This window comes from Megascapheus bottae, chromosome 19 (assembly GCF_031878675.1).
Source record: "Megascapheus bottae isolate mThoBot1 chromosome 19, mThoBot2.hap1, whole genome shotgun sequence".
Classification (NCBI taxonomy): Eukaryota; Metazoa; Chordata; class Mammalia; order Rodentia; family Geomyidae; genus Megascapheus; species Megascapheus bottae.
This window is the reverse complement of record NC_143527.1, coordinates 18,012,612-18,026,133: the sequence shown is the minus strand read 5'-3', so window position 1 is coordinate 18,026,133 and position 13,522 is coordinate 18,012,612. Positions and strand designations below refer to the sequence as shown.

Genomic DNA, 13,522 nt, shown 5'->3' with positions numbered 1-13,522 from the left:
GAAGGGCCAGCCTTGGAGTCACCCCTGCATTTTAGGAGGGGGGGGGCTTTGAGCATACTCCACCCCCACATTTTCACATTTGCCCGTTTTCTCTTTCCCTTCTTCCCTTGCCAAAAGAATCAAGGCCTGGCTGCCGTTGCCGCTGCCGACCTTCCTCCTACCCTAAACTGAGCCCCATTCATTAAGGCCTCTCTCAGCCAGGGCAGGACAGGAAGGAAAACAGCACACAGGGCCTGTGAAAGGGACTCCATGAGGTTATTTCAAGGGGGAGGAGGGAAAAGACACTCCTTGTGGGTGTTTTCATTGCTCCCTACCCCACCCTAGCGTCCACCAAGCTGACCCTTCATCCTCAGTGTCCTGTAACCCCATGGCCTCCCCACTTTTCAGGTTCCAAACAACAGACTTGTTGAAGAGGTCTGGACTGCCTGCACCTCTGTGCAGGCCCACACAATCACCTTTAGGGGGGCAATCATCCTATAGACAGAAGAACTCTGGGTCTTCTCCGTGCCACTGACTCTCTCCTCCAGACACCCTCAAATCTTTGGCACCAACCCAAAAACTAGTTTCTACAACCTCCCCCCACAGCACATTATTAATACACAGCTCCAACTAGGCCCGGAGAGAAGAAAGAGTTCCAACTTTGATGCCTTGGGAATTAGTAAATCAAGAGCTAAAATTCAAAACAAATGCTCTTTCATGTGGAGGCACCCCCTCCTTTTCTTGCTTTTGCTGTTTTACCAAACCACACCATCCTTCAGGATCAGACCACTCTTTCCTAGCCACTCATTCATCCAAGTGGCTGCAATGATCGGGGGGGGGGTCTCTTTAGTGATTCCATCACCCCCAGTTTCTTTCTAGGATTGGAGGAGGTTTGGGCAACATAGAGAACTGCCCAGGTCACGCTGTTTGGCTCCTGGGGCTGGGCGAGGAGGCTGGCTTAGGCTGGTATGTCATCATTTCCGGCAAAGGAGACAGACAAGATGTTATCAATAAGATAAACCTTCCCAAAAGACCCTTTCAAGCTACCACTTCCTTGCTTATTTCATGTGGTTTGGAGGGGCCACGGCCCCTCTCTCTACACACTCAGAGTTTAAAAAAAACAAAAAACCTCTAACAACATCCTGAGTGTTACTTTGCTCAGACTCTTTTCACGTCTATAGTGGCTCTTTCCTTCAAGAAGTCTCTCAAGTCACTCAGGTTAGAAAGCAGAAAAGATGGGGTGTGCTCAGGGCTGTGTGCCTGTTGTCTTCCTCAGACGTGAGGCCTACTGTCTCCTTCCGCCTCTGCCAAGATTCAAAGCCCCCCTCCCTCTTGGGGGACCCTCTTTTCCTGCTCAGTTCTCATTAAAAGCTTTGAGTAAACAATACCCTCTGCCTCACATAACAGTCAGAGTATATATGCACTGAAATCAAAACAAACAAGGGTCTCCTCACAGACCTTCTCAGCAAGCTCAATTCCTGAAGGGGAGAGCCTGGGAGAGATACCTGAAACCGACACATGGGGTTCTAGGGGCTCAGCCCACAAAAGTAGGCACACCTCACACACACACAAAAAGGATGCAGCACAAATTTTACAGCTTCCATTTGAGTTGTGATCTTACACCAACAGCCTAAAAGGCAAACCTGACCAAAATGTGCTCAGAATTCTGCTGGAATCCTCCCCCCACCCCAAGGTTACTTTTCTTCCTGCTTTAGCAAATCGAATTGTGATATGGTGGGTAAGAGAAACCGGAAGAAATAATGTCTTTAAGACACGAATATGATATGATGCCTTCCACTTGCAATGCCAGTAAGTTTCTTGAAGCATCCCCTCTCTTCCCAGGGTTTGGAGGTCAATGAGGAATGGGCTCTACCCCAATTCAACTTCTCCAGTCTTGACTTTCTAGGTCTTCCTTCCTGTGCCACCTATTGGCACCCAGTACGGAGCTCTACTGGTCCAAACGATGCATTACAAAACCCCACTCAAGGGAAGCAACCCAATCTACTGTCATCTAAACTGTGCTTGGGTTCTGTCCTCAAGAAGTTCCTTAAATATGAACCAATCCCTTCAAGATACCCCATGCAAAAAAGCAACAAAGAACTTGAACATGTGAGTTTGTGACACCAAAGTACCAAATGGAAGTCTTAAGCCAGGAGATTCCTTCAAATAACCTTGAAACACTTCTTGCACAAAATCAGCCCCCAGCCCAGCTGGCACTAGTTTCCCCATGCCTGGCAAGAACTGGGGCTCTGATGCATAAAGGACCACAGGATGACGAGTGGAAGGGCACCAGTTACCCCGGATGTATCCAGTTTAAGACATTAAGAAAAAAAAAATGAAATCCAGACCAGCTGGGGTGGCAGAAAGCACCTCCATTCCTTTGATTTCAGACAACTGCCAGAAACTTTGGACATGCCAGGAAAATAAGACAAAGTCTTACCTGAAAGCCCCCCAGGGGCCAGATAATTCGTTCCCCCTGTTTCAACGGAGGAAGGCACAGCATCTGGACAGTCTGCTGTGGATGCACAGAAGAGAGAAATACATAAGTACACAAATAAAAACACCCAAGACTCATCTTTAGGCACATTCTAAAGATCATGAAAAGAGACCACACATTCCAAAAGTCTGACTTGCAGCCTCGAGGCTGATTATTAATGGTCTGCTGGGCTTCACAGCCCATCCTAAGACAGACCACAGCATCTTGTCACCCGTCTGGGCTTCAGGCAGTCAGTTAATCATTAGTCAAGTCAGGCCCAAACAGACTGACTGGAATTTCTCCTATATTACAAGTTCCCCATTGAGGGCATCAGGTGGTTCCCAAGGTCAAAGAAGGTTGGAATGAACTTTCTCAACTCTCTTCTGTCTTCTCCCATCAAGGTCAATCGCTTTCTAACTAGGAGACTGAGGTTGTCTCTGCCACAGATATACATGAGGATGTCCTCTTTGTCCTTTAAAAAGATACTCCTAATTCTTTGGAGTGTTCTTCAGAGCTTACTATATATACCCAGACAGAAACTTCTAAGCAAGACCTGAAGATAGAGATGATCTGCCTTCAGTTTGCACAATCTTTCTAGTCTGTGTCACGGACAGCTTCTGTCTCCTCTAACTGGCCTTTTCTGTTTATCAGTCACCCTCAGGTACTCAGCAGTGACTTCAATGTTAATGAAGATAATAACAACTCCAGCTAAGAAACACATTGAAAGACATCTACAGCCATCCTCCAAGCAATTACAACAAAAACTTATGCCCATGAACTACAAGTAATTAATCCCATGGAACGCAAATATACAAGACCTGTAAGTCATGCATCATTGCCAAAGTCAAACTTCCCAAAGTCTCTGTAGAAAGCCCAGCTCAGAAATGGTGCTTCCTGCCAAGTTTCAAGTTGGTTCACGAAGACTCCAGTCATCCCACTCCAGGTCACCAGGCCACTAGCAGATGTCCCTGAGAGTGTTCTACCAGTTTCCAACTGGAGTCTCCTTGGCCACACTAGCAGATAGAGGTCAAACCAAAGGGCAGCCCAGATGTAGCCCAAGGGAGACCTTAGAAGGCAAAGGAGATGCCTCTGTTTCTGACAAGAGGAAGGAGATGGAGCAAGCCTGTCCTACACATGGTCCCTGTCTTGTAGGATTCTGCTCTCATTGAGGTTCTCTCTAAAATCAAGATCCTACCTCTCTTCTCAAATTCTCTCCCAAACTGGAAGAATAACTTTTCAAGTACTCCCCAGGGCTGGGAGGGGAGTGGTTGGGGTAGCTAAGTGGTAGAGCAATTACCTAGCATAGACAAGATCTTGGGTTCCATTTCCAATACCCTATCCAAAAACTCCTCAAAAGAACAGAGGGATTCCGTTGGCTCACACCTAGAAGCCTAGCTACTCAGGAGGCTGAGAACCTCAATTCTGGTTCAAAGCCAACTTAGGCAGAAATGTCCTATAGACTCATCTCCAAGTAAACCAGTAAAAAAGCTCGAAAGACAGGGAGAAGGAGAAGGGAGAAGTGGCAGGGGAGAATAGGACTATGTATGCAATCTCATTTTGTCAGGGTACAGTATAATTCCTAACAGGAATATACAGCTTGACAGGATACATTTAATCAAATGGAAAACAATAGGGGGAGGCAGGAAACGGAGTTCCTTGTTGAAGGGTGTATACCCTGCACTTTCTAAATTACTCTGTTGGCCCTCACTATTTTCTAGAGATAGGCTTCTCATTCCCCTCCTCTACCACCAGTCCCCAAATGAAGACACTTCGCATTAAACACAACTTATCCAAGGCCACCCCCACCCCCAGCTCTGGCTGGCTAAATGCCAGGAGCAAGGTGTGTTTCAAAGGAAAAGCCTGGCCTCTCCAGGCAGAGCGGGAGACCACAGGCAGGGAGTTAGCCTGTCTCACATCAAAGGTGAGCCAGCTCCTCCTGCAACCACAAGTGTTTTTATGAAATGTGCTCTGCCCTTCTGTAGGGCCTTTGATCTCAGGAGGCATTTACACACCTTAATTAGGCCTCTCTACCTACCACCCCAGTGAAGCAGTGGAGAATACCTGTTTCACATGCAGCCAGGTAAACTGAGGTACCACTGAGTAGCTCGATGGGCCACCCAGTGAGCCAGGATGTCCCCAATAATCCAGCTCCTATCCCAGGGTCCTATCTCTCCAGGCAGGCCACCAAGTTCCAACCCTTTTCTCTGGTGGTCTCTGACTGGAATAAGCTTGTCCCCAGCACAAAGACTGGCTTCAAGCTACCCTTAGATTGCAGACAGGCAAGAAAGCTCTGCAAAGATAAATCAGATCCCTGATCAGATCTCCACATCCAGAGTCTCTTGCCTTCTAACTGTGCCTTCTGCTACTCAGAGCCTAGATTTACTTGCACTTAGTTACACTGGCCATTCTTGGTTCTCACCAACCATTCCAAATTACCAAGTACCAGAAAGTGCTAAGTTCTAAGGGAGAAAAGGATTACAACAAGAGTTCCCAACTGAGGCTGGGAGCAGTGGCTCACACCTGTAATCCTAACTACTCAAGAGGCTGAGATCTGAGGATCACGGTTCAAAGCCAGCCTGGGCACTTGAACCCCACAGAAAGGTTGATAAAGTCTCATCCACCGCTCTCACCAGACTCACTTAGTTATGAATTTCTGAAGTACTGTGGGAGTTAGTAACCATTCAATTATCACCAACATGACACAGCTCCACCCCAGGGAGTCCATCTAACTCAGAATTCAAAGGAGCCCAGATTCAGACCACAGTACTACTCTGGAATCTTCTATCATGAAATGAACATATGATCTAATCAAATTCTTTCCTCACCTCTAGAAAAGTAAAGACATAAGTGAAGAAGAAAGGCAAGGCCAGATCTTGGCTCCAGTAGCCGACTCTAAAAGACGATGGCACAGACATCATTCAGCTTATCCCTGTAGTCCTAGCTACTCAGGAGGCTGAGATCTGAAGATCACCAGACTGGGAAGGAAAAAATCACGAGACTCATCTTCAGTTAACCACCAAAAAGCCTAAAATTGAGCTGTGGGGCTCAAGTGGTAGAGTGCTAACCTAGAGCAAAAAAGTTCAGGAACAGTGCCTACCCCCCCCCCAGTTCAAGCCCCAGAACTAACACCAAAAAACAAACAAACAGTGCACTACCCCCCTGGTTTCCCCAACCCAAGCATACTATGAGACCTCCCAGGATCCTCTCCATAGCAAGCCTGGGTATTCAAACCTCCTAAATACACAGGAAGCTAAAGCCCAAGGTCCTCGCAGGCAAATAGTAAATTCTCCTAACTTCCAAGAACCACAGGCCACGGCCACTTGTCCCAAAGTTCAGGTCCACCATGCCTTTACAGGATGGCTTTGCTGGTTTGTGGCCACACAGAACCTGGTGTGCCAAGTTCAAAGACTACAGTTAAGCAGCTTTACCATCACTTTAGTCCCTCTCCACTGGCTACTCAACCCAGGGGTACCAGTCTTCCCAAGCTGGGGATTTCACCGAATGGATTCCCTTAATTATGCAGCTGGTTTTGGATTTTAGCAACTGTTTATTACAATGCTTTATGTTTCTTTCACCTAACCCAAGACTAATACTTTTAGAAAATTAAGAATGGAACTACATGATCTGAATTCCCCCAAACCTAACACTTCTTCATACTCTAGGTAGAGAAAAACCTGAGACAGTACCTCTCCAACTTGTATGCTTAACCACAACAACCTTGGCCACAGCAGCCAGCAAAACCAGTCCTAGCCTAGTCCCCGTAGCCCTGCAGCCCCAGACCTGGCTGCTTTGCCCATGTCCTGACCATTCCTCTCAAGGGGGCTTCATCGGATACCACCCCCACACTCCTACAAAACAGATCCTGGTTTTGTTCCTTTTGTTGTTGCTTTATTTTAAACAAAACATAGGGGGTGAGTAACCAGCTGTTTGCGTTTCCGATTGGCAGGATAATCACTTCCTATTGGCTGGTCTGGAAACTGTTTCTCCCTCTTGGAAATGGCACATTCCTGTCTTTGTGGCTTCTCTCTTTACACACATTTTGCTACCTAATGTCAACACTTGCTAATGAATAAATATATCACTCTCCTCACCTAAAAAAAAATGAGGTTCTGTCTTGCCAGAATGACTGCTTAAATCCTATGGACAGACTTTATGAACGATTTATTCTAGTTTGTCTACAGCAAATCCAAGACTAATTTGGCTCTTCTTTTCTATTTTGTTGGTTGGTTGCTTTTGTTTTTAAGTTTTGGAGGAACTTTTATGCTAACTCTTCTTTCCTTCTGGGACTTCTCTTTTAAGGCAACCTCCTTAAATTTGAAGAATACAGAAAGAAGAAAATAAAGCACAGAGATACCCATTAAAACTAACCTCAAAGAATTATCTGGTTTTTTTTTTTTTAAAGTCAAAAACACTAGCAAGTTCCATTGGGGGGTGGGGGCAGAGGTTGGTAATTCCAGTTAGCATTTGTTACAAATACAGAGTGTTAGTTATCTTCTCATTAATGACCATTTATCTAGTGTTTTGTAAATCGAAAGCAAAATATCACATGCTCTGCAGGCCACTTATTAGCCAGGCACCAGGCAAGCAGGAACGCCTTCCCAACCTGAGTGTGCTGGTGGCGTCCTGTCCAGGGAGGGCTGGCTGCACAGCATGGGCTTCGGTTACATGTTCATTAAAGTATTTAATTTATGACAACGCCCCAGCAAAACTTTTAATTAGTGGGGGGAAAGGCCCAACAGCCAAAACTCATGAGGCGGAAGGACTTGAAGAATTCCTGGAGCTAAATGGTGCCCAACCCTTCACTTTTCCCCTCTCCCAGAATCTTGGCAAAATAAAAATGTCACAACATTGCATTTTTTTGTAGGCACCAATATTTGAGCACACACACACACACACACACACACACTCAAAGTTACAATCCGCACTTTCAGCAAATGACTCTCCCACTGAAGGGAGCTTCGAGAAACCAGAACCTGTCCCTGCTTTCACCCCCAATCTGTTCTGCTGACCCTGTCCCCTGGCACAGCCAGCTCCAAAGGATGAGCCCCTGTACTGCCAACTACAAGTTGAATGAAGACAACCACAACCAGACTGGTGCCAGTCTCAAATGGGCTTCTGCCCTGGCCCCATGCCATTCAGTGACAAAGCAACAGGCAGGCAAGAACTGTGCTGGAAACTTTCAGTCCCTATCACGAATTCTGAGAAAATCCCAGAAAGTGGCTCAGGGGGCCCTACTCCCCTCCTTGTTCCCGGACATCTCAAATGTTCTAATGTCTTCCTCCAAACCAAAGACTCCCCTGAACCCTCCGAAACTGTCTTGTTTTTTTCTACTCATCCCTTTCCTTTTGCTCTAAGTTCCTAAAATTTCCCATCAACCTGTCTTGTTTGGCTCTCTAGAAATAGGACTAAAAGCTGAGTTAAGTTTGGCCTTGGAGTGTAAATATACAAAAAGGAAGAAAATGTAAAAGCATATCGAGGAAATTGGGGGGAGGGGAGTCCAGACAATGGAAAAGTCTAAATAAACTTCTAATAGCACCTCCCTAGACCACCACCCAGACAGGAAAACACCCGGTTCTAGAGATCCAGACTTAAAACTTAAGAAAGATACTTTGAAAACCATCTACTCACCAGTTGGTTTGAGAAAATCCATCGGGTATCTGGAGTAAGGAGGGGGAGGAGACTCTGGAATTAAAAAAGTAAGAGAATATAAAGGCCGAGCCATGAGAAAGAGAGATAGAACTTATGATAACACAGGCATCCTTTTAGCCCAACTGTTTGTCTTAGCTGTGGGGGTTGGAGGCAGGGCCGCGAGGCGGTGATTGCCTTGATATTTAGCTGTCAGATAAACAAAAGAGGCCGCCTGGCGCCAGCCTCGGCGCTCCGCTCCTCCACGTCTGCGGCCGCCGCCGCGGCGCTCGGCGGGCCGGCTGGAAACCACCGGCTTGGTCGCGGCTCGACCGGAGCCGCGCACTTCACAGTTGACGGGGTGGGGGTGGGGGGCAACTGCGCCCCATTCACGTCCAGGAACTCTCCGATCCCCCTCCCCCGGCCCTCCTCCGCCCCGGCCCGCCCCTAAGTGCAATCACCTCCGCCCCCACGCGCGCGGGGAACGTGGGACTCCCTCCTCCCAGCTCATCGGGTAACATGCCTCCCCCCACCATGTGTGCTGGTGAACTTGGGGGACGCTGCCGTGGGCCAGGTGCACCTCCCACTTCATGCACAAAGAAGCTGAGAAAGGAGATCAGAGTGGAGGGGGTGGAAAGGAAGGCAGGCACTTTGGGTCCCATCCCAGAAGCCCGGGTCCCCGCGCAATTAAGGGTCAGCGACGTCACCCCGGCCCTGGAAGGGGGGAGGAAGTCGACCATTCTGCAACCTACTAATTGTAGGTCTTCTTCTATGCAGAAGAAAGAAAAATGTAGGGAGCTCTCAACTTCTCCAGGCTGCCTTTCCTTTTCACCCCGAGGCTGATTGAGACGATAAGTTGGCCTCCCATCTTAACTCTGGCCCCAAACTGCAAAGCTGCGAGGCCAGGGCAGTATCTGGGCCATTTGTGCCCGCTAGGACACTCTTTAGTCACTCAAGGAGGCCACTTTTTCCAGCTTTTGTAGCTCTCTTCTCCCAGCCTTCCTTGGCGGGCTTGGACAGAGTCCAACTCGGCCACACACCTCAATGCCTTTCCGGGTATGGAGAAAATAATGACCCCCTACTTTTCCTTGCACCTCCTTGATGATCAGGAAATTAAGCATCTAATTCCGAGCCTCGTGTCTGTACAGTGGATGCATAAGAACAGTGTCGTCCGTGAACCGTCCCCACTTCGTGGCGACAGAGAAAAGCCTAGGAAGGGGGAACCCCCAAGGAATGCCCGTCCAGATTTCCCTGGTCGCTCTCCTGTTTTTTGCCCCCCACGTCCCCTCCAGGAGGGGGGGGTACGCTCGCCCCAGGAAGAGTGGCAACGAGTAAAGCCTGCAGAGGCTTTTCCTCCCCAGCACTTCCGCACCGGGGAGAGGGGGAGGGAAGGTGGGCACAGAACCTCTTACCTAGTTCGCAGAGTCGGCTAAGGTGATGGGGATTGCAGCACACCAGCTCGGGGTTGATCTTCCCGTAAGATTCACAGCAACACAGCCTCTTGACTTCCGAGGAATGCCTGAGATCCGGCCACCTGAACACTTTGCACAGCAGGAGGGGGAGCGAATAGGACGAAGGCGTCTGCGCGGGCTGCGCGCTGGCGGGCGCCCCCGGGCCCAGCTTGCAGTCCAGGCGGCCGGGCAGCAGGAGGCACGCGGTGCGCGTACCGCCGCGGGACTCCACGGCCTGGAGCAGCAGCTCCAGCTGCCGCTCCTTCAGTTTCTTGAGCACCGAGTGCGTGAGCGCTTTCAGATCAGCCTCCGCGCCCCCGGCCGCACCGGCGCCCGCAGCTGAGGGGTGGGGATGGTGGTGACCTTTGGCACCTCGGACTGCCTTGCCCAGGCAGCAGCCAGCCCTGCCCGCGCCGCCGCCACTACCGGCCCCATGAGCCCGGCCGTCCGTCGCCCCTTCTCCCCGAAGCTCGCCTCCTCCTCCGCCTCCCCCTGCGCCCTCCTCCTCGTCCTCGCCGCCGGGCGCACGGCTCCTCCAGAGACGCCGGACGAGCGCAGATCGTTTGGTCCTGAACATGCGGGGCGAGGAGGCGAGGAGAAAAGTCGTTTGCCGGCTAAGGAGCGAACATGACCTCCGCACACCATGAAGAAGTCGGGCGCCGAGTTGGGGCAGCAGGCGCAGGCGACAGCAGCAACAGCAGGGGCCCGGGCAGGAGCGGCGGCGGCCCGAGGGGCGCTCCGTGGCATGCGCCAGTCTCTCGGAGGCCGGGGCGCGCGCGGGGGCCCGGGGGCGCCCGCCGGGGCTCGGGGGCCTGCGCTCCGGCTGCCCCACCCCGCGCGGCCCGCGCCCTGCGCGGCTCTCGGGCCCCGGCGCGCCCCGGAGGAACGCGGCCGCCGCTTCCCTGGGGGCGGCCGAGCCTGCCCCAGTCGGCGCCTCCCCAAAAAGAGGCTCCCCCGCAGTGGCTCCCTAATGTCGGGTTCGCCAGCCTCAGCTTCCTACATGGAAGATCCGCCGGAGCAAACACCGAAAGGCGTTCGGCTGGGCTGCTGGAGGGAGGAAAAAGCCTCTTTCCCCCTTGCTAAGCAACTTAATTTGGGGGTGGGGAGAAGCAGGCAATTAAAAAAAAAAAGGCACACGGCGATTTATTTTTTTTTCCCCTCTATATCCTTAGTAACCGGATCTCCTCGAATTCCGTGCACACGAAGACTCGGGGGAGGGGGCCGAATGGACTTCACCCCGCATGAGACGTCTGGCGAAATGAGGAGGCTCTCTCAAAACCTAAAAGCCAAATTTGCAAAGCCCCAAATGAAAAACACCTCCTCGCACCCGGGAGGTCTGGGGGTGTCCAGGTGGAGTCCGCGTTAGAAAAAGAAAAAGACAGAAAATGTCTACAAAGTAGAACAAGATGTTTGAGGCTTTAAAAAACAAAAAAAACGACGTATCCACGAGTTACACCCCCCCTTTTTTTTCTTGCAGACTCGTTGGTCTTTTTCTTTAGACAGAAAAAAAAAATGTTTTTAATCCACAGAACGCTTTGGGTAGGCTGCTTCAATCCTGAGCATCTGAGTTTTAAGGGAGACTCTGGTCTTTCCTTTGGCGTTCCCAGGGGTCCAGGTCCTCGGCGGGGACTCCCTCGGCGATGGTGGGGGCGCGGGGGACCGAAGATGCTGCTGCGGCGGCGGCGGCGGCTGCGCCCGCGGGGCTGACAGCGCCGGGGTGGGCGGCGCGGTGGCTGGCTCCCGGCGGGGCGCACGCTCTCTCCCCCCTGGGCACAAACGGCACGCTAATGGGGGAGCCGCTGGTGCCCCCTCCCCTGATCGCGACTGGCCGCCGGAGCTCCCCGCATGAGCTGCCCGCCCTGACTCGGCTGCGGCGGGCAGGAGGCCCGGGTGTCCTCTCGCCTCCTCCTCCGAGACTCTCTTCGTCGCTCTCGGAAGCCTCCTTGTCCCCCGACCGCCCTCTCCCGACGCTCGGGTACTTCTGCCGCCGCGGGGGCTCGCCGCGCCGCTCTCAGGGGCTCTGGCGCTGAGGGCGGCTCGGCGCCGGCGGGCTGGCTCCGTCTCGGGCAGCTCTCTCTGGCGCGGCGAGCGGAGCAAGCTCGGCGCCCGGCTGGCTCGGCTGGCGCGGCTCGGGGACAGATCCTCCGTGCGCCGAGCAGCAGGCGAGTGCGCCCTGGGCTCGCCGCCTCCCGCAAGGCCTCCCGCCTCCGCCCCCTTCCCTCCCCCTTCCTCCCCCGCCGCCGCCGCCGCCTCCTCCCCGCCCCCCCCCCCCCCCCCCCCGCCCGGCCCTCGGCTCGGCTGGTTCCACTGCGCAGTGGCGCGCCCGGCTCCGGCCTCGTCACGTGGCCGTCTAGACACCCTGTCGCTTTAAAAAAAAAAAAAGCGATTGTGTTTCGCAAACAACAGATCGGGTTTCTAAAAGCTATTTCTCTCGCCCCCCCCCCCGCCGCCACCGCCACCCCCTCCCGAGTCTGCCCTGGGTGATCAATGGGGAAGGGAAGAGGTGGGGGGGGGGGGAGCGAGAAGCTCCCCGAATCGACTGAGACCCGGCCGGAATATAGGAGAACTGGGGAGAGCCGGGAGCACCGCAGGGCTTCGCCGGCGAGGGCTTTGGGGCAGGGCGAGCCGGCGGGCGGCCCGATCCCGGCCCAGCGCCGCTCGCGGCCCCGCGCTTCATTCATTCGTTTTGTTGTAAAAGGCCCTGGCCGAGGGAAAGGGGAGGAGAACGCTGTCTCCGGGTAAAAGACATCCCCAGCGGACGGGACCGAGGCCCTGGGGAGTGCAGGCTGGAGGGAACAGCCGCGCGGCCGAGGGCGGGGCGGCGGCGCGAGTGTGACCTCAGCCGCGGCCGCGCGCGCTCGCTCCCGCCTCCCCACGCCGGGCTCCGGTTTCTAGGACTGCCTGGAGAAGCGTGTCTTGTGCTCCGCTCTGGAATGCATTTGGCTGGCTGACGAGCTGCAAGGGGGAAAGGGGGCGGGGAAGGGGGGCGCGGAGGGGGGCTCGCCTGCGCGCCGCCGGCAGGTTTCCTCCCGGGTCCGGAAGACCTCGGCCACCCGCCACCCCGCCTCCCGGCGCGGGAAGGTTACCCAGCGAGCAGACCCGCCTAAGGCACTCATTTGCATGCGGGGCCTGTTTCTGCGCCCTTGAAAGCCTTGTTAGCTTTCCTGGTGCTTAGGGTTGGAGAGTTTAAATCCTAAGGCTCCAGAGAAAGGTATTACTGACTGGAGATTACTGCTTGGCAATGGGGAAGGCATTGGTCAGGCAAAAGACCTCAGCTCTTCCTCGACTCGAAAGCAGCTGGCGTTGAGAAACATAACTATAGTATTTAAATACTACACAAACATCAGCATTAATAAGGCCACTAGTTGGCATGGTGACCTGACCTCACATATTATTCATTGAAATACAACTTTAAAAAAAAAAAAAGGTCATTTAGCATTGTGAAATCAGGACCGCAATGAAATTCATTGAGGGCTTTAAAGAATCTTTAGAAAAGGTGAGATGTGCTATTTGCATCTCCCCCAATTAAATTAAATTATATGTTCTTAAAAGAAAAAGGCAGGCATGAATCTTAAATACCTTTATAACTCAAGCCTCTCCCTCCAGCAATTTAGAAGATTTCCAACATGCCATAGATGCTTAATAAATATTTACAGGGCTGAGTGTGACTGTTGTTCCCAGGCCAGCAAGCTCAGTGGGCGCCACAGGTTCAGCATCTAGCATCACACACACACACACACACACACACACACACACACACACATCAATACATAGAATTAGGATTATAGCCTGGCTCAAGTTGTGCAGCAGTTACCCAAGCATAAGGCCTTAAGAACAAGCCCCAGTACCACTGAGAGGAAGAGAAAGAACATTAAGCCACTTGTATGACTTCCCTGCCCAACTAAAAATCTCCAGAGTTATAAGCCAGCCATGAGACTCTCATCTCCAATTAACCAGCAAAAGGCCAGAAGTAGAGCTGTGGCTGAAGTGG

The 13,522-nt window shown here is 52.2% G+C and overlaps 1 protein-coding gene across 3 annotated transcripts in view; it reads right to left on the bottom strand.

Moving 5' to 3' along the window:
* The window catches only part of Smad7 (SMAD family member 7), a 28,491-nt gene extending 17,593 nt beyond the window's left edge, over positions 1-10,898 (bottom strand). The window contains exons 1-3 of one of the 3 annotated variants that reach the window (XM_090353127.1): positions 9,493-10,898; positions 8,084-8,137; positions 2,420-2,494 (exon numbers count right to left, since the gene is read on the bottom strand). In XM_090353127.1, coding sequence (XP_090209253.1) covers positions 2,420-2,494; positions 8,084-8,137; positions 9,493-10,108 — 745 coding nt within the window. In that variant the 5' untranslated portion in view covers positions 10,109-10,898. The remainder of the gene's footprint in view (positions 1-2,419; positions 2,495-8,083; positions 8,138-9,492) is intronic. The other 2 variants (XM_090353128.1, XM_090353129.1) reach the window with 2 other exon arrangements.
* Between the last annotated feature and the right edge of the window lie 2,624 nt (positions 10,899-13,522).